General features: G+C 42.5%; 2 protein-coding genes and 1 non-coding gene across 3 annotated transcripts in view; 1 reads left to right on the forward strand and 2 right to left on the reverse strand.

Annotated features, from left to right (window-relative positions):
- Positions 1–520: 520 nt before the first annotated feature.
- LOC129811145 (60S ribosomal protein L5-like) lies at positions 521–5,474 on the reverse strand. The gene is made up of 9 exons (XM_055862352.1): positions 5,459–5,474; positions 5,133–5,260; positions 4,410–4,479; positions 4,139–4,254; positions 3,635–3,769; positions 2,748–2,950; positions 2,021–2,199; positions 967–1,054; positions 521–682 (listed from the first exon to the last, which is right to left on the reverse strand). The coding sequence occupies exons 1-9, from the start codon at positions 5,472–5,474 to the stop codon at positions 580–582; spliced, it is 1,038 nt and encodes a 345-aa protein (XP_055718327.1). The 3' UTR covers positions 521–579.
- LOC129811173 (small nucleolar RNA SNORD21) lies at positions 1,295–1,392 on the reverse strand. Its single transcript, XR_008752850.1, has one exon. It is a non-coding gene; the product is annotated as a small nucleolar RNA SNORD21 (small nucleolar RNA).
- A 5,428-nt stretch (positions 5,475–10,902) lies between the features above and the next one.
- LOC129869582 (ecotropic viral integration site 5 protein homolog) overlaps positions 10,903–21,585 on the forward strand; it is a 67,530-nt gene continuing 56,847 nt past the window's right edge. Inside the window, exon 1 of the mRNA XM_055944102.1 lies at positions 10,903–10,986. The gene's annotated coding sequence lies outside the window, so the exon portion shown is untranslated. The remainder of the gene's footprint in view (positions 10,987–21,585) is intronic.

The raw sequence follows: 21,585 nt of genomic DNA on the forward strand, positions 1-21,585 counted from the left end.
CGTTGTTTATATTTTTCAGTATATAGAGGGACAATCAAACCGTCGGGTAAAAATGCTCTACAAATTGAGGGGGAAGGGGTAATTTCCCCCTTCATTTGTGTAATGTTTAGACTCATTGTACATTTCTAGCAAACAAAGCCAATTTTATTCCATTGTCAACATTTAAAATCGGCATTGAACACTGTCTATAGCGGGTGTATTCAAATCGAGCTAGGTCGGCATACTGCTGCTTTTTGTTCTACCAGAGTAAATTGCCCCCACCTGGTGTCCCAGGTCTAAATAAGTTCCCGATTTAAAGAGAATGAATGAAAATCAGCAGTGGAACTGGATTGAAGGTCCATATTTGAATATCCCTGGTGGATGGTTTGAATCAAGAGACTAGCCAACACTTCAGATGAGAGTAAGTAAATCAGTTCCATGTCCAACTCTACACAATCTCAACCACTTACACAGTATGGGTAACACTTTAAACAGTAGCTTCTATAATAGAGGGGTAAACCAATAACAGACAGAGGCTATATTCTTTTTCTGTAGATTTATTAGAACAAAGAATTGTCCCTACATCATTAGGACCAGAGTTTAGCTGTCGGCAGCCTCCTGTTCCTGAGCCCTGAGGAAGCTGGCCTTCTTCTGAGCAACGCGGTCTTTCCTCTGGGCCAGAGAGAGCTTGGCACGGTTCCACCTGGGAGAGACAAACATGTCAGAATTATTACATTACGATGAATTTTAACAATGTCAGGGAACATGACTACAATGCCAAGGGCAGGGTTGGGAACAATTCATTAAGTAAACTGAAATGTGTTAAAATACAAAGAGGTAGACGGAAATGGAATTGACCCCAACTCGGACCATGATAATCTAGTCAAGTTTACCATCAGGTTTTAGTCATAACAGCATGAAAACCAACAATGCAGTAGTAAGTACTGCATTCCAATAGAAAATAGCCAAAATTGCTCATCAACTTGCCTCTTCTTCTTGACTTCTTTCTTGGGCTTCTTTTCGTGGACTGGGTTGTTACGAATGCCAGCATGGGCCTTTTTGTACATCTCCTCAACCTGCGAGTCAAGTGTGGCAAACATTAGTACCATGTAGTGGGTAAATAAAAGTCAATTCCACAGACCAAATGCATGTTAACACAACGGTACAGAGGCTCCTGCTGGATGCAGACTTGATTCAGTACGTATATAGTTTATACTCTACACACTTACACATCCAGTTGATAGGAATGAGTTGGATGTCACATTTGTCAGTTGTATTTTAAGACTAGTACATATGACACAAATGTATTAACTGTGCTGCTCTCAGCCCCGTCTTGAAACGTTGATTACATCAATTTAGGAAAATGAAGGACCAACTACAATTTGCTCAGCCTCACGTCTATCATCATCAAGCAGCAGTTACTACATAGACTTATCGGAAAATTCCAAATCAACCCCCATCCCCTCCTGTGGATCAGAGCGCATTGAATAGATTGAAGCAATGGACAGTAAGTTAAAGCAGAATCCCAAACCAGGCCCTCACCCCTACCAAAACGTTTTGAGGACACTCTGGTGTCACGTGTTGCTGACACCTCCAAGGGCGACTTCCTAAGTGACGAGGGAATTAAATGAAACCATTAACTTCAGGACACACGGGTGACTTGAATTACGCAATTCATGTTCCACATTTAAATAGGGCTCCGTGAACACAAATGCAGGGCCAAGGGGAAGGGACTGGTTTGGGATTCAACACAACCTTCCCTTCAGAATTTATTTGCATCATAAGCTGATATGATCCCCAGTATGCTTACAGGCATGAGGCCTAAGAATGTAACAGAGCAGTAGTAGCTACCCATGCTAGCTCAGGTTTAGTTTGGTTCAGTGAAAACTGGGTAGAACTGGGTGTGTGATACAATCCCAAGTGGCTAAAAGTGCAGATAAACAGGTAACCATCCAGCTGTGGTCTAATTTAACTAATAAGACATGTATTGGCAGGCACCTCCCGATACATCACAATGGGTTCAGGGTGAACTTTGAACTTTCCGTGTCAGGGGCAACGCCATTCTTGATGAAGCGAGAGAACTGCTTCTTGTATGCGTCCTCATCCTCCTCCATCAGATAGCTCATGTACTCGGACACATTGAGGCCCATGATGTGCTTGCGGTGGACCTCTGCATTGAACTCTTTGCTCTCCGCATCATATCCAGGGAAGCGCTTAGTGCTGGGGGGGAAAGGGAGGGGACAAGACAATGTCAACCTGAAAGGCACTACTGACCCAGTCATATTGACTTAGGATTATAGGCAGTGCACTAAGACCAATAGTTTCACTAAGGCCATTTGAAATGATTGATTGCAGAACACCAAGAACAGAACATTTGGCTGCTTAACTACTGATTCACATTGCTCTCAGCCCCGTCTTGAAACAGGACATGTTACATCAACCTGGGCAAATGAAGGACCAACTACAATTTGCTCAGCCTCAAGTGTATCATCATCAAGCAACACATAGATCCTGGCAACATCAGAAGTACTAGCTTAGTCCCAGATCTGTGGGACATATACAAACAAATCTTGACCTGGGGATGTATGCATCATGTGCCTCAAGAGTAGGAATGCTGATCTAGGATTAGTTTTTCCTTTTCGATGACAATGAATCAGATTGTGGACACGGGGAGCTGATCCTAAATCAGCACTATTACGCCAAGACACTTGATACATACAGCCCCTGGCTACAAAAACTTGTTCTTAAGCCAGGGAAAGTGTAATTACCTGTGGGGGATGGACAGGCCTCCATCCACAGCTCCCTTCAGAGCTCCGAAAACCTTGTTGCCAGTGCTGGTCCTGGCGAGCCCTGCATCCAGGTAGCAGGTGAACGCACCTGGCTGACTGTCGATGCTCTCCACGTTGAACTCATCTCCAGTGACCTCCACCTGTCCCTCGTACACCTTGTCCAGGCCGAACTTGTTCAGCAGCTGGAGGGGAAGACAAAAACAGGATTAGAGAAATCTGTTGTAATATTAAGCAAAGCTGACAACATTGGTAGGGTGTTCTCGCTCAGCAAGAAAGAAACACCATAGGTGGCTAAAGCAGAGGTCCTGTATGACTCAGTTAGTAGAGCATCGTGCTTGCAATGCCAAGATTGTGGGTTCCATTCCCAGGGTCACCCAAATGTAGAAAATGTATGCACGCATGACTAAGTTGCTTTGGATAAAAGTGTCTGCTAAATGGCATATTATATTACAGTCAGTTGCTAAACAAGTGGATCAAGTCAAACTGACAGGTTGGTAGAGCCTTTTGCATGTAACTGCCAATTCCTCACAATGAGCAAAAAGAAAAGCATGGTTCAATAGGATTGTTTGGCCATTCAAATACAGAACAGACATACTTCTCATGTAATACAGGGAATCATGGCATCTCTATAACAAACAATCCAGAGCGCGATCCAGAGTTGTCAATATCTTAGAAATTAGTTCAAGGTGTAAAAGATTAAACAAGGTTTGAGGAAAGGAAATGGCACGAGCAATGTTGATAAAAGACAGCTTTCATTAACAGGGTAGAAACATAGAATACGCATTAACTAATAGTGCTGCAAATTGAACAAAACTATGGAGGGAGCCATCAGGTCAGAGCAGGTTGTGTATGAGAGCTGATCTTACCCTGCGGGCCAGCAGCAGACCAGTGCAGTAGGCTGCTGCGTAGTTAGTCAGACCCACAGCGATCCCGTACTTGGGCAGCTCGTGGGAGTAGGCAGCGCACACGATCATGTCCCCCTCTATCTTGGCATAGGCAATCTGGTGCAAATCACATAACACGAGAAATAATGACAATATAGTCTACAACATTTAAAGCATAAGCGCGAGTGTCGTGGGACATCTCAGATTATCTCAAAGCGTCATGTGACATGTGAGAATGATGGGGTCAATCTAGTTGAATTGAGCTGAGAATGCAGTTCCACACTTCTCTCAGTAGATTAAACTGGACTAGACCATGGTGCTCAGGTGGCAACAGAGTTGTGGGTTTGACTATAACATGGGCCACATGTGTAACTGTCAATTGTGTGTTACTGATGAATGTGTTACTGTCAATCGTAAGCTGCTTTAGATAAGTTTCTGCTAAATAAATGGTCCATTCTGGTAATTCCAGCATTTTCCCCATTTTACCTGGCAGACGATATCCCGGTTGGAGAAGCGGACAATCATCCTGTATTTGGGTGTGTTGTACTTGTTCTTATCTTGGATGACCAGGCGCTTACGGGCAAAGTAGTCAGTCTTTCCCTCTATGCAGAACAAGGATACCAAAGTCAGTGAGATGGAGGTTGATCAATGAAATGAATAGGGTCTTTAGTGTGAAAGGAAATATCAGGACAGTCATGTCATTTGCATACTTGCAACTCCAAAAACAAATAATTTTTACAATTTAGAAATCCCTTACCTCGCCTCCTCCTGAATTTGACCTGGTACCTCTTGAAGTAGGACTTATTTTTCACCACTTTCACAAAACCCTATAAGACAGTAACGTAATTAGCATGTCGGTAAACCTACCTAGCTAATTGTCAACACACAAAGTAGACCTAATGTTACACATGCTGCACTGAAAGTGTATTTTATGTGGCCAAACTGTCAGACATTGTTACACCAAGTCCTGTGCCCATCTTCGCTGATGGGCTAGCTAGCAGTTAGTTAGCACTACTTTGCGGTGTACAGCACAGGGATGGATTTTGGGCACTGACCACATTTTCCTATCCCGGTCCAAAATCTGTGCCATGCGATATGTGAAAAGACAATTTCACCAACTGTCGAACTAGTTGACCACATTTTCTACTAGCCAGCCGGTGTGAAAAGTACTAGCCTCGGGCTAGTTTTAATTTCGATCCTGACTTTGGCAACACTATAAACATGTTTATTAGCGATTCACATCACCGGACTTGATTACAGACAAAGTAACAAATCGCTAGGAAGATCCCTAGAGCTACAGGAAGCATGAATTGATTCAGGCGGCCATTAGGCCACGTTTGATAGACCCCCGTGAGAGGTAGCTGGACGGAATCCATCTTCATCGTTGGCTTTTAAAAACATCTAAAACATGTGATTGCACACAACACATATCTGATGTCTTATATATGTATGCATGAACATATTTTGGCGTTTTACTAACCATTTTCAGTCTTTTCTGTCTCCTTAACCAGGAGCCTGGAGTCAAAGACAGGGGATTTGACTCCGCTGCATTAGAAAAAGGAAGTTTGCATTGCGCATGTTGCGTAAATAGCGTGTAGCAGGATGTAGCTTTAGAGTAAGACAAATGCTACACTGCCCTCTACTGTATAGGGTGGACAATGACAATACCGGGACATGTCTCCAACAACAGTACATGATAAAAAATGTGCATCACTGAGGGATTTTCCTTTGTGGGTTTGTAATAAACCCTCAAAGTACTTTTATTGAAGGCATTTGCAAAGTGTCCTACAACACAAATTACATCACACTGTGACTGTGGCATGCTGAACATCTACTGAATAAAAATAAACATTGCTATAGGAACATGTTAATAATTAAAACAACAGACCCAAATGATGTTGTACAGAAGACACATGGGACATCAAAGGGAGGGTTTCTCTGTAATTATGTCTGATTTTCATTCCATAGTAGACAGTATGGTGTAAGCAAGAGTCTTACTGATATGATAGAAATTCATATGATTTATATGTTTAAGGTAATGTTAAGATAATGACTATAAATATTCCACCCTGAGACCATATGAAATTTATTAGAATCATAAAACTCTTATCTGATGATGTGTGTAGTTTTAGTCCGAATTAGAACAAGGACCTTTTGTTCCTTTTTAGTATGTAAGCAGGGTGCAAGTGGGAAACAAATGATCAGAGGATCTATCGACAGACGAGTTGTACAACTGTGTTCCCTACAGGACATTCTGTCTCCACCCATGGAGGGGAGAAACTGTTAGGCTTGCAGAAAATTATGAAACATGTTGCAGATTAAACAATGTATCTGTGTAGTGGAAAAACACCGACTGTCTGAGCAAGGCGTAGCTTAAGATTTGAACTTGTATGTGTGTGCCTAAGAAAATACCGAAAAACAATTAAACTGTGTTTGACTCGACCTGGCTAGAACTCTGAGAAACTTATGATAGGACAGGGAGTACTTCTCAAGGTTTCTCTATACTCGGGGGAATGGAACTGTCGGCTGGGTAGTGATACACAGGGGTGAGAACTCTGGAGAAGGATACAACTCACCTACTGCTCGTGTGTATGTATGTGCGTAGGATATCTACTGTTTGTGTGAAAGTATGTGCGTAAGTAAGGAGCAAGGTATAAAATGGATGTTTTTGTATAATGGACTTCGGAGTGCTCTGGTGAATAAACGTTTTGACTATTTTAAGCTGGGAAATCTGTCTGTTTCATTTAAACCAGAACCTTACAAACTTTGGGTTACGGACTGAGTAGATTAATTGAAGTTTATGAACATTGATAACGAAATTCTCATAACACTTAAGTCAGTCTTTTTTTTAGGACAGACGAGGGTGTGGCTGATATAAGAAATATGATATGTTTGTAAGCACTGGAATTTCCATGTTAAACCAGAAAAGTTTTTTTGATGACCTTTTGTTCTTATGTGGATCACGATAGTCGGCTCTGCCATTAACCTCATTCTCACCTGTTTAAAAAAAGGCAAAAGTGCTTATTTTAGTCTGAGCTGGACAGCTGATAGTGAACCTTTATTTCAACATCTTCTGTCTGACATTGAATAGTCACTAATCTCCCGTGGGCAGATTCTGCATCGATTTTACTTCTGGGTTAACCGAGATTACTCTTTCACCCCCTCTGAGTGTGGCATGTTTGCTGTAATCCACTCTAGACAGTAACATTCCAGAACTTCCTGTGGAATTGATACTACTGTCAGAGGCAACAATGAGCCACAGGTGAGTTTGTGCTGTAGTGATTGGCTTCCAGTTCTTTGCAGTTACTCTTGACTTTAGTAGACTACAGCTAATAGGAACATATTCTTTTACAGAGCAAAAATAAACATCACAAGGTGTTATTATATTAACGCTGGTTTATATGTTGGATGAACAATGACATTTAAGAACATACAGCTGACGGGTTATACATTCCATTGGCAGGATAGAACAGCAACCTCTGGTAAGACATGGGGCTGGGGCCTATGCATATATGTGAACAACAGCTGGTGCACGATATCTAAGGAAGTCTCAAGGTTTTGCTCACCTGAGGTAGAGTATCTCATGATTAGCTGTAGACCACACTATCTACCTAGAGAGTTTTCATCTGTATTTTTCATAGCTGTCTACATACCACCACAGACTGATGCTGGCACTAAAACCTCGCTCAATGGGCTGTATACCAGCATAAGCAAACAGGAAAACGCTCATGCAGAGGCGGTGCTCCTAGTGGCCGGGGACTTTAATGCAGGGAAACTTAAATCAGTTTTACCTCATTTCTGTCAGCATGTTAAATGTGCAACCAGAGGGAAAAAAATTATAGACCACCTTTACTCCACACACAGAGATACAAAGCGTACAAAGCTCTCCCTCGCCCTCCATTTGGCAAATCTGACCATAATTCTATCCTCCTGATTCCTGCTTACAAGCAAAAATTAAAGCAGCAAGCACCAGTGACTCGGTCTATAAAAAAGTTGATAGATGAAGCAGATGCTAAACTACAGGACTACTTTGCTAGCACAGACTGGAATATGTTTGGGGTTCTTCCGATGGCATTGCGGAGTACACCACATCAGTCACTGGCTTTATTAATAAGTGCATCAAGGAAGTCGTCCCCACAGTGATTGTACGTACATACCCCAATCAGAAGCCATGGATTACAGGCAACATTCGCACTGAGCTAAAGGGTAGAGCTGCCGCTTTCAAGGAGCGGGACTCTAACCCGGAAGTTTATAAGAAATCACACTATGCCCTCCGACGAACCATCAAACAGGCAAAGTGTCAATACAGGACTAAGATCGAATCATACTACACTGGCTCCGATGATCGTTGGATGTGGCAGGGCTTGCAAACTATTACAGACTACAAAGGGAAGCACAGCCGAGAGCTGCCCAGTGACACGAGCCTACCAGATGAGCTAAATAACTTCTATGCTCGCTTTGAGGCAAGTAACACCGAAACATGCATGAGAGCACCAGCTGTTCACGGACGACTGTGTGATCACGCTCTCCGCAGCCGATGTGAGTAAGACCTTCAAACAGGTCAACATTCACAAGGCCGCAGGGCCAGACGGATTACCCGGACATGTACTCTGAGCATGCGCTGACCAACTGGCAGGTGTCTTCACTGACATTTTATTTATTATTTTATTATTTTGTATTATTTATTTTTTTTGCCCTTTTTCTCCTCAATTTTGTCGTATCCAATTGGTAGTTACAGTCTTGTCTCATCTCCGCAACTCCCATATGGACTCGGGAGAGGCGAAGGTTGAGAGCTGTGTGTCCTCTGAAACCGAACCAAGCCGCACTGCTTCATGACACAATGCACACTTAACCCAGAAGCCAGCTGCACCAATGTGTCAGAGGAAACACTGTACACCTGGCGATCGTATCAGTGTGCACCTAGCCCGGGCCCGCCACAGGATTCGCTAGTGCGCCACGGGACAAGGACATCCATGGGGGCGGCGCCAATTGTGCGCCGCCCCATGGGTCTCCCGGTCACAGCCGGCTGTGACAGAGCCTGGACTCGAACCCAGAATCTCTAGTGGCACAGCTAGCTCTGCGATGCTGTGCCTTAGACCACTGCAGCACTCGGGAGGCCCTTTCACTGACATTTTCATCCTCTCCCTGTCTGAGGCTGAAATACAACCAACATGCTTCAAGCAGACCACCATAGTCCCCCCTGTGCCCAGGAACACTAATGTAACCTGCCTAAATGATTACCGACCCGTAGCACTCATGTCTGTAGCCATGACATGCTTTGAAAGGCTGGTCATGGCTCACATTAACACCATTACGCCAGAAAGCCTAGACCCACTCCAATTTACATACCGAACCAACAGACCCATAGATGATGCGATCTCTATCGCACTCCACACTGCCCTTTTACACCTCAACAAAGGGAACACCTATGTGAGAATGCTATTCATTGACTACAGCTCAGCGTTCAACACCATAGTGCCCTCAAAGCTCATCACTAAACTAAGGACCATGGGACTAAACACCTCCCTCTGCAACTTGTTCCTGGACTTCATGACGGGCCGCCCCCCAGGTGGTAAGGGTAGGTAACAACACTTTCGCCACGCTGATCCTCAACACAGAGGCATCTCAGGAGTGCGTGCTCAGCCCCCTCCTGTACTCCCTGTTCACTCATGACTCCCTGTTATCATGACTGAAATTTGCTGATGACACAACAGTGGTAGGCCTGATCACCGACAACGATGAGACAGCCTATAGGGAGGAGGTCAGAGACCTGACCATGTGGTGCATGGACAACAACCTCTCCCTCAATGTGATCAAGACAAAGGAGATGAATGTGGACTACAGGAAAAGGAGGACCGAGCACGCCCCCAACCTCATAGACGGGGCTGTAGTGGAGCAGGTTGAGAGCTTCAAGTTCCTTGGTGTCCACATCACCAACAAACTAACATCACCAACCACACCAACACAGTCGTGAAGAGGGCACGACAAAACCTATTCCCCCTCAGGAGACTGAAAAGATTTGGCATGGGTCTTCAGATCCTCAAAAGGTTTTACAGCTGCACCATCGAGAGCATCCTGCCGGGTTGCATCACTGCCTGGTATGGCAACTGCTCGGTGTCCGACCGCAAGGCACTACAGAGGGTAGTGCGTACGGCCCAGTACATCACCGGGGCCAAGCTTCCTGCCATCCAGGACCTGTATCTATGCATAGTCACTTTAATAACTCTACCACCATGTACATATTACCTCAATTACCTAGACACCGGTGCCCCAGCACATGACTCTGTACCGGTACCCCGTGTATATCGCCCCGATATTGTCATTGTTATTTATTATTTACTGCTGCTCTTGAACTATTTGTTATTATTATCTCTTACTTTTGAAATATATTTTTTAGGTATTTTCTTAAAACTGCATTGTTGGTTAAGGGCTTGTAAGTAAGCATTTTACTTTAAGGTCTACACCTGTTGTATTCGGCGCAAATTTGATTTGATTTATATTGTATATATGATATTGTTTAGATTCTTTTTAATGATATGAAAAGTATCAAACAGAATTATCAAATGGGTCTATATTTAAGCAATCAGGCACGAGGAGGTGTAGTATGTGGCCAATACAGCCCTTAGCCCTTATATTGGCCATATATCACAACCCCCCGAGGTGCCTTATTGCTATTATAAACTGGTTACCAACGTAATTAGAGCAGAAAAAATTAATGTTTTGTCATACCCGTGGTATATGGTCTCATATACCACAGCTGTCAGCCAATCAGCATTCAGGGCTGAACCACCCAGTTTATGATCTCTGATAGTGTATTTTGTTGTGTGCTGACAAGAAATAATAGACATGAACTTGATACATTTTTCAAAAGTCTGTTGACAAAAACCTAGCTATAGGCGATGGAGTTTATAAAGAGGTCAACGAGTTGATCAAGGAACTTGAAGGTTTGTTATTTAAACTACTATAGCTAAGTGTATGGTAATAAAATAAACAGTAGATGGCAGTAGTAGTGTACTATTTTTCGGTAGTTGGGTTTTTGAGGTCGACTGACGTGACGCATGCTCTGTACCGTGGATGTAAACATTGGAGCTGCCCTTTTGTTGGCACGAGCTGGCTGTCGATTTGTGTACACGTAGTCTGCTCGATGGGTTGGTTGGACGTGGAGCTGTTGCCTGGTGGAATCAGCTAGCTAACTAGCAGACTCGGCCTAAAAATAAATCCGAAACTAGGCTATTGAACTTGTTTAAATTCAATTGCGCAAGTCTGTGCAGTTGTACTTTGGTCAATGGACAGTTGATGTTTATCTCTCAGGATTGAAAACGCGACTAGGCACGGTAAGCGCGGTTCAGACTTTTTTTATGAGCAAGGAGCTGTTGCTTTGGCTAACTAGCTAGCTAGCTAACGTTAAAGTGTTTGGAAATAGCCTGGAGCTAATCATGTGTTTGGTATGTTGATATATATAGGGGGCACTATTTCAGTTAGGCTTTTTATGTCGCTAAATAGGTAGTTGTTTGGGTATTACAACAAGCTAAGCTAGCAATCTAACTAACGTTAGCAACTTTCATAAGCTGTTCATCGAATATATGCACAACGTTTAGCTATGAATTCATAAATCATTGCTAGTTGAACTTCATGCAAAATGTTTACTGAATCCTGTAGCCTTCCAATGAACTTTAACAGAAAGTTAGTTATAATGTGGACAGCTAACAAACTCACGCCTCATTTATAATGACTAGAAACAACCCCCGTTAAACACATTTCAGTTGCTGTACGTTAGTTACGTTTTACTGTCATAGTAACGTTAACGTTAGTCACACAATGGTGGAACTGAAATGTTTTATTTGCTAATCGTTTTACACTTTCGAGACAGCATATCTAGTTGAAGATAATGTTTCTAGTCCACCAAAGTCAATTTCCATGTGAGGTCTTTTAAATTATTCAAATGAGGGTTTCCTGGATGACAAACTCCTGTAATTTAAGTAATTGGCTGAGAGATAGAACTGCAACTGTTACCTCTACTGTACAGCCATCCAATTATTTGTGTACAGTGATAAATAAGTCAGTGTCAGTTGGGCCAGCCAAGGACATTGATTTTCCATTCGCCTTTTTTTAGCTTGTTTACTTTTCATGTAATGTAAGCACACCAAGGAATTTTCATCATAGGTGCTAGATGAAATCCTTGCTGAAATGTTTCTATAACCCCCACTGTTTCCATCTGAGCCTTGGAAGTAAACATAGCTGCACTCTCACTATGCAGGAACCCTCCTCAACCCTAGCTCTCTGGTATGTCCCATATTTGCTAAATGTTGCACTACTTTGACCAGAAACCTATGGTCTAAAGTAGTGGAATATTTAGAGAATAGGGTGCAATTTGGGACGCAGTGGGTGCTGAAGATCCCCTTTCATCATGATCCACTTAACTGCTGATCCAGGCATGCAGTCATCTGTTGCTATGCTGGGTGTTAGCTAGTAATGCTGTAGCTAGCTGACACACGTTTCTTCCTCCTTTTTCATATCACTGATCGACTAAAGACAAAAAATACCTCCCTCCCTATTATACCACTTTGTAGCTTAGACCTAGCCTAGTTGATAACACTAGGAAACTACTCCTCACAGGCACACCTGTTTTTAGACATTAAGGTTAAGCGCTTCGTAATACAATCACATGCTGGTCTGTCCTGCTGTCTCACAGTCCAGGCCAGACATTCATGCCATGTAACCTCAGTGATTTCTTGGCTTGTTTGTTGGCTAGGAGGAGTAGTGGGGAGAAGAGATTAACACCGGGATCCCGGGAGAGGGACAACTCTAAATATTTCCCGAAAAAAATTAAATGACAAGACACAGGAAATTAGTTTACATTTTCCACCAAGGTAGCACTAATGTAATTCCACAAAATACACAACATGCTCCGCAGCAGATTGGCAAAAAAGAATACTGCACATCTAAACAGGTTGTTACATGGACGCCTTTAGACTAGAGTATTTGCTTCACACAATGCACACGCATAATTGACAATGTCGGACTGCACACAAGACCCGAATGCAGTTTAGCGTTCTAATCAGAACTGAAAATTCAATCCCAGTTCAACCCAAGCCCGGTGACCTGGAGCCTGAGCCCAGGCCTGGCCTGGCCTGAGATCACAGAAATTAAATGAGCCTGAACCTGGAAAAAAAGAAGAAAATAAAGATTTCTACATAACAGTAGGCTATATTTATTTAAACTGGTATTAAGAACAGCGCTGCGGAGTGAGACAACAGTCATTGGGCCTAGAAAAAGTGGAAAACTCACCTTAGTTATAGTTAACTGAAGGATGAAAATATTGGAATAAAGTAGGCTAATGCAATTGAAGGCGTGTCAAATTCTTGTTTGTACTGAAACTCCCAAAGTCATATCCAACCGTTATACTCATTTTAAAGCAATAGTCCTATGTGGTCACCTAGATGATCATTTCAGCACCGTTTTGATTGGGACTGCGCCATCACACTGCTTTGAGACAAGAGTGGGGGACTTGTCTAGATCAATCAATGTCAGATTTTTGTTTTCACTGAATCTCCGTTTGGATATTTTGTAACAATTAGGCTGGGGATATCAAATCAAACTTTTTGTCACGTATGCAGATTTTTTACATTTCACCTTTATTTAACCAGGTAGGCCAGTTGAGAACAAGTTCTCATTTACAACTCTGACCTGGCCAAGATAAAGCAAAGCAGTGCGACCAAAAACAACAACACAGAGTTACACATGGGATAAACAAACGTACAGTCAATAACACAATAGAAAGATCGGTATACAGTGTGTGCAAATTAAGTAAGGAGGTAAGGCAATAAATAGGCAAATAGTGGCAAAGTAATTACAATTTAGCAATTCACACTGGAGTGATTTATATGTGCAGGTAGAAATACTGGTGTGCAAATGAGCAGAAAAACAAATATGGGGATGAGGTAGGCAGTTGGTTGGATGGGCTATTTACAGATGGGCTGTGTACAGCTGCAGCGATCGGTAAGCTGCTCTGACAGCTGACGCTTAAAGTTAGTGAGGAAGCTATGAGTCTCCTGCTACAGTGATTTTGCAATTCGTTCCAGTCATTGGCAGCAGAGAACTGGAAGGAAAGGGGGCCAAAGGAAGTGTTGGCTTTGGGGATGATCAGTGAAATATACCTGCTGGAGCGTGTGCTACTGTTGGGTGTTGCTGTGGTGACCAGTGAGCTGAGATAAGGCGGAGCTTCACCAACCAAGGACTTAGATGACCTGGAGCCAGTGAATTTGGTGACAAATGTAGCGAGGACCAGCCAGCGAGAGCATAAAGGTCGCAGTGTTGGGTAGTATATGGGGCTTTGGTGACAAAACGGATGGCACTGTAATAGACTGCATCCAATTTGTTGAGTAGAGTGTTGGAGGCTATTTTGTAAATGACATCGCCGAAGTCGAGGATCGGTAGGATGGTCAGTTTTACGAGGGTATGTTTGGCAGCATGACTGAAGAAGGCTTTGTTGCGAAATAGGAAGCTGATTCTAGATTTAACTTTGGATTGGAGATGCTTAATGTGAGTCTGGAAGGAGAGTTTACAGTCTAGCCAGACACCTAGGTATTTATAGTTGTCCACATATTCTAAGTCAGAACCTTCCAGAGTAGTGATGCTGGTCGGACGGGTGGGTGCGGGCAGCAATTGGTTGAAGAGCATGCATTTCTGTTTACTAGCGTTTAAGAGCAGTTGGATGCCACGTATGGATTGTTGTATGGCATTGAAGCTCATTTGGAGGTGTCCAAAGAAGGGCCAGATGTATACAGAATGGTGTCGTCTGTGTAGAGGTGGATCAAAGAATCATCCCCAGCAAGAGCGACATCATTGATATATACAGAGAAATGAGTCGGCCCGAGAATTGAACCCTGTGGCATCCACATAGAGACTGCAGAGGTCCGGACAACAGGCCCACCGATTTTACACATTGAACTCTATCTGAGAAGTAGTTAGTGAACCAGGCGAGGCAGTCATTTGAGAAACCAAGGCTGTTGAGTCTGCCGATAAGAATACGGTGACTGACAGAGTCGAAAGCCTTGGGCAGGTCAATGAAGACGGCTGCACAGTACTGTCTTTTCTCGATGGCAGTTATGATATCGTTTAGGACCTTGAGCGTGCCGAGGTGCACCTGTGACCAGCTCTGAAACCAGATTCCATAGTGGAGAAGGTACGGTGTGATTTGAAATGGTCAGTGTTCTGTTAATTAACTTGGCTTTCACAGACTTTAGAAAGGCAGGGCAAGATGGATATAGGTCTGTAACAGTTTGGGTCTAGAGTGTCTCCCCCTTTGAGGAGGATGATGACTGCGGCAGCTTTCCAATCTTTAGGACTCTGCGGATATGAAAGGTTGAACAGACTAGTAATAGGGGTTGCAACAATAGTGGCAGATACTTTTAGGAAGGGAGGGTCCAGACTGTACCCCAGCTGATTTGTCGGGATCCAGATTTTGCAGCTCTTTCAGGACGTCAGCTGTCTGGATTTGGGTAAAGGAGAAGCGGGGGGGGGGGGGGGGGGGTTGGGCCAGTTGCTACGGGGGTGCAGAGCTGTTGGCCGGGGTTAGGGTAGCCAGGTGGAAAGCATGGCCAGCCGTAGAGAAATGCTTCTTGAAATTCTCAATTATCGTGGATTTATCAGTGGTGACAGTGTTTCATAGTCTCAGTGCAGTGGGCAGCTGGGAGGAGGTACTCATTCTCCGTGGATACAAAAAATTTAGACCTTACCGTGAAATGCTTACTTACAAGCCATTAACCAACAGTGCAGTTCAAGAAGAGTTAAGAAAATATTTACCAAATTAACTACAGTACTTAAAAAAGAAAAAGAGTTAAGTAACACAATAATATAACAATAATGAGGCTATATACAGGGGGTACCAGTACCGAGTCAGTGTGCGGGGGTACAGGTTAGTTGAGGGAATTTATACATGTAGGTAGGGGTGAAGTGATGGCATAGATAATAAACAGCGAGCAGTGTACAAAACAAATGGAATGGTGAGGGCAATGTAATAGTCCGGTGGCCATTTCATTAATTGTTCAGCAGTCTTATGGCTTGGGGTTAGAAGCTGTTAAGGAGCCTTTTGGTCCTAGTCTTGGCTCTCCGGTTAGCTAAATTGAGGTGAGTGCTAATGATCGTCTTTATTCTAGTTTTCTCATAAATGAGCTGATCAGAACATTTAGCATGCAATAATGTAGGCCAAATCATGTGCATTATGCGTCTATTGACTCCTGTACTAGCCTTTATATAGAGCCATGGCTATTTTCCTATCGTCTCAATCTTTTTTGAAACCCAAAATCCTGACTCATGTCTCACATGAAAATTCCTTACTTTATTCTGTAATCCATAGGTTGCATTATCAACGCACGTCTCGCCTTAAGCATGTCAAAATACGGCTAAAACATTTCCTTCCGCTTCTCTGTCTGTCCTGTTTTGCTGCCGGTATGAGAGCTTCAGTAGAGAATGTGTGATCAACAAACAGGATGATATTAAAACAATTTCCTCTCTCCATGTCTCCGTTATTCATGGGCTGATCTGTTATCTGGTTTATCATCAGCTCCATTTGGCCAAATAGTAGAGATTCTGTCATTCATTGGAGGTTATCTAGCAAGCTTTGCATGATTTCGACAACGCTATAGCCTTCTCGGGTGCGTCCTGAGCGCACTCTGTGTCGAGATGCTGAGTTAATTGAGGAACATAACACTCTGAATTTATGAACTGCCTGTTTCGCAATTCACAATGTCATTGGTTGATCAAAGTTACTCTCATTACTAAATATCAGTTTCACTTGCTGTGAAATCTTTACATAGATGCCAAGCCGAAGGTGGCGCAGCACCCCTCTTAACCTGTTGGGGATGGGGGCGCTGTTTAGACTATTTATGCTAATGTGGCTAATTTTTTAAACGGCTTCCCACAAAATCCTTGATCGTACAATATGCATATTATTATTATTATTGGATAGAAAACAGTCTATAGTTTCTATAGGAGTTGAAATTTTGTCTCTAAGTGGAACAGAGCCCATTCTACAGCAATTTCCCTGACATGGAGTCAGATTTGAGAAATGTTGGCCACTTTTCTGAAGTCATTTAAAAGGGCACTGTCGTTGCTATGACTATACGGACACTTCTTACGTCTTCCCCTGGATGCCTTTACGTGATGACGATTCCAACGGGCTCGATTGCTCGTTCACAGGCCCTACAAATGAAAAAAACCTTTAGCTAGCAAGTCTTTTCTTGCTGCGTAACGCGCGTGGAAGACACCGACCCTCTCCTGTTCCAAGCGTTAGTTTAGCCTGTTATATTTCTCCGGTCATCTTTTCACTCGTTATAGGAGTTAAAAACATCATAAGGTAGTTAATTTAAAGCGTTTTATAGCAATTTATATCCGTTTAGTGCGATTTTGGGACATTTATTTTTGCAACGATGTGAAAAGTTGGGCATGCTTTTCAGTTCATCCCGAACTCAGTTGACATTTCCACATGGCAAGAGGACAGCTTTCCACCAAAAGACGATTTCTCCCAAGAAAGGATCCTTTGCCCAAGATACTGATGGAAGAACAGCTCAAGGTAGGACATTTTTATTATGATAAATCGTGTTTCTGTCGAAACATTTTAGTGGCTTAGGACGCCATGTTTTTTGACGTAGCTTCGCTTGGCGCAAACTGTATTGAAAAGTAAGGATAAATTAAAAAATGTAATAACGCAATTGTATTAAGAATTAAATTGTCTATCAATCCCTGTCCACCCTATATTTTTTAGTCACGTTTATGAGTATTTATGTATAAGAGTAGATCACTGTCTAAGTGGCGCAAGGACGTTTTCTTTACCAGCTTGTCTACATTTCACATTGTCTAACCATGATTTTGGTGGCTAAATATAAACATTTTCGATCAAACTGTATATGCATGTTGTAATGTGATGTTACAGGAGTGTCATCGGAAGAATTCTGAGAAGGTTAGTGAAAAAATTAATATCTTTTGGCGATGTTGACTTTTATCGCTCACTTTGGCTAGAATCAATGCTGGGCTGCTAATTGCTATGTGCTAAGCTAATATAACGATTTATTGTGTTTTCGCTGTAAGACACTTAGAAAATCTGAAATATTGTCTGTATTCACAGGATCTGTGTCTTTCGATTCGTGTATGCTGTGTATTTTTACGAAATGTTTGATGATTAGTAGTTAGGTAAACACGTTGCTCATTGTAATTATTCTAGTCCATTTGTGATGGTGGGTGCAATTGTAAACTATGCCATATACCTGAAATATGCACTTTTTTCTAACAAAACCTATCCCATACCATAAATATGTTATCAGACTGTCATCTAATGAGTTTTTTTGTTGGTTAGGGGCTATAAATATCTTAGTTTAGCCGAATTGGTGATGGCTACTGGTGTTGGTGGACAAATAAAAGATGGTGGATTATGCTAATGTGTTTTTAGGTAATAGATGTACATCTTTACATATTGTGTCTTCCCTGTAAAACATTTTAAAAATCGGAAATGTTGACTGGATTCATAAGATCTGTGTCTTTCATTAGCTGTATTGGACTTTAATGTGTGAAAGTTAAATATTTTAAAAAAATATTTTTTTTGAATTTCGCGGCACTGGTTTTTCAGTGGGGGGGGGGGGGGTGTGCCGCTAGCGCCACGCTGATCCTAGACAGGTTAAGAAAACCCTGGCATAGTGACCATATCTTGCTTTTAAATGCTTAAAATGGGCACTTTGATTTTTGTGGTATTTCATGAGACTCTCGGGAGAAATATGAATTATTCCCTGTATTGAAACTTGTTAGATTTTATGGAAAATATTTATCCCTAGTGGGGAGTGTGACTTGAGATTTGAATCACACCACTGAGACTGAGCTTGTGGAGGACTGGCTTGTCTGTACTCACCACCATGACACTTTGTTCTTTGTTCTATGACAGAGAGCTCCCCTCTTCATTCTTGTCTAACCGTAAACCATATAGAGTAAACTACAGGGATGGCACAATCCACATGAGTCAAAGGTGTGATTTAGCAGAGAACTGAAAAAACAAGAGGCTTCACAAATCACATTTACAGCTAATTCAATTCCTTTGTAGTGTTAATTTTCTCAACATCATAGTGTGTGGATGTGTTGTCATAAAATCAGTTGTCAGCCTTTAGACATCAACATGGCAATACTGTTGTAGGCCACGTGTAAATTGTCTAGCCTAGGCTTTTCAATTGAATACCAGCTTACCGTGTAACGGTTATTGCATTGTACATTGTTATTGCATTGTACATTGAGAAAAGAACCTCAGAGGCCATCTGAAAATGCTGAATGTACACTGCACCAATCTGAGATGCCCTCTGTTTGAACTGAAAGGCCTTTATTCTCACACATGGGAGAGAGTGTGCTTTTTCTGGAAGCACCCCCTTTCCCATAGAACCCTCTCAGACAACAGCAAATGGAATGTACAGTGGCAAGAAAAAGTATGTGAACCCTTTGGCATTAACTGTATTTCTGCATAAATTGGTCATCAAATTTGATCTGATCTTCGTCTAAGTCACAACCATTGAAAAACAGTGTGCCTAAACTAACAACACACAAATTATTGTATTTTTCTTGTCTATATTGAATACATCATTTAAACTTTCATAGTATACTTTGGAAAAAGTATGTGAACCCCTAGGCTAATGACTTCTCCAAAAGCTAATTGGAGTCAGGAGTCAGCTAACCTCGAGTCCAATCAATGAGACGAGATTGGAGATGTTGATTAGAGCTGCCCTGCCCTATAAAAACAAAGTGTGAGTTTGCTATTCACAAGAAGCATTGCCTGATGTGAACCATGCCTTGAACAAAAGAGATCTCAAAAGACCTAAGATTAAGAATTGTTGACTTGCATAAAGCTTGGAAAGGGTTACAGAAGTATCTCTAAAAGCCTTGATGTTCATTAGTCCACGGTAAGACAAATTGTCTATAAATGGAGAAAGTTCAGAGCTGTTGCTACTCTCTCTTGGAGTGGTGGTCCTGTAAAGATGACTGCAAGAGCACAGTGCAGAATGGTCACTGAGGTTAAGAAGAATCCTAGAGTGTCAGCTAAAGACTTACAGAAATCTCTGGACCATGCTAACATTTCTGTTGATGAGTTTACAATATGTAAAAAACTAAACAAGAAGGGTGTTCATGGGAGGACACCACGGAAGAAGCCACTGCTGTCCAAAGAATAATTACTGCACATCTGAGGTTCGCAAAAGAGCACCTGGATGTTCCACAGCGCTACTGGCAAAATATTCTGTGGACAGATTAAACCGAAGTTGAGTTGTTTGGAAGGAACACACAACACTGTGTGGAGATAAAAGGCACAGCACACCAACATCAAAACCTCATCCCCACTGTAAATTACGGTGGCGGGAGCATCATGGTTTGGGGCCTGGACAGCTTGCTATCATCGACAGAAAAATTTATCAAGACATTTTGCAGGAGAATGTAGGGCTATCTGTCCGCCAATTGAAGCTTAACTGAAGTTAGGTGACAACAACAAACACAAAAATAAATCAACAACAGAATGGCTTCAACAGAAGAAAATACGTATTTATGAGTGGCCCCGTCAGAGTCCTGACCTCAACCCAATTGAGATGCGGTGGCATGACCTCGAGCGGTTCATACCGTACATCCCATATTGCCGAACTGATATAGAATGGTCAAAAATTCCTCCTGACTTGTGCAGGTCTGATCCTCAACTACAGAAAATGTTTGAGGTTATTGCTGCAAAAAGGAGGGTCAACCAGTTATTAAATCCAAGGGTTCACATACTTTTCCCACCCTGCTCTGTGAATGTTTACACGGTGGTCAGTAAAGACATGAAAACGTATGATTGTTTGTGTTATTAGTTTAAGCAGACTGTTTTTTTTGTCTTGTGGCTTAGATGAAGATCAGATCAAATTGTATGACAAATTTATGCAGAAATGGAGGTAAATCCAAAGGGTTTCTTGCCACTGTAGTACGTTCTCTGAAGGTGAACGTACTACAGTGGCAAGAAACCCGAATTCGCTAAACGCGAATCCGACCCTCACCCCTGGTGAGACAAAACCGTGACTCGTCAGTGAAGAGCACTTTTTGCCAGTCGTGGCTGGTCCAGCGGTTTGTGTGGTTTGTGCCCATAGACGACGTTGTTGCCGGTGATGTCTGGTGAGTACCTGCCTTACAACAGGCCTACAAGTCCTCAGTCCAGTCTCTCTCAGCCTATTGCGGACAGTCTGAGCACTGATGGAGGAATTGTGCGTTCCTGGTGTAACTCGGGCAGTTGTTGTTGCAATTCTGTACCTGTCCCGCAGGTGTGATGTTCGGATGTACTGATCCTGCGCAGGTGTTATACGTGGTCTGCCACTGCGAGGACGATTAACTGTCCGTCCTGTCTCCCTGTAGCGCTGTCTTAGGCGTCTCACAGTACGGACATTGCAATTTTTTGCCCTGGCCACATCTACAGTCCTCATGCCTCCTTGCAGCATGCCTAAGGCACGTTCGCGCAGATGAGCAAGGACCCTGGGCATCTTTCTTTTGGTGTTTTTCAGTTAGTAGAAAGGCCTCTTTATTGTCCTAAGTTTTCATAACTGTGACCTTAATTGCCTACCGTCTGTAAGCTATAAGTGTCTTAATGACTGTTCCACAGGTGCATGTTCATTAATTGTTTATGGTTCATTGAACAAGCATGGGGAACAGTGTTTAAACCCTTTACAATGAAGATCTGTGAAGTTATTTGGATTTTTACAAATTATCTTTGAATGACAGGATCCTGAAAAGGGACGTTTCTTTTTTCTTTGTTGCTGAGTTAAACGTGGTGTGTGTGTACAGTTGAAGTCGGAAGTTTACATACACTAAGGTTGGAATCGTTAAAACTCGTTTTTCAACCACTCCACAAATTTCTTGTTAACAAACTATACTTTTGGCAAGTCAGTTTGGAC

Source organism: Salvelinus fontinalis, chromosome 14 (genome assembly GCF_029448725.1).
Source record: "Salvelinus fontinalis isolate EN_2023a chromosome 14, ASM2944872v1, whole genome shotgun sequence".
Classification (NCBI taxonomy): domain Eukaryota; kingdom Metazoa; phylum Chordata; class Actinopteri; order Salmoniformes; family Salmonidae; genus Salvelinus; species Salvelinus fontinalis.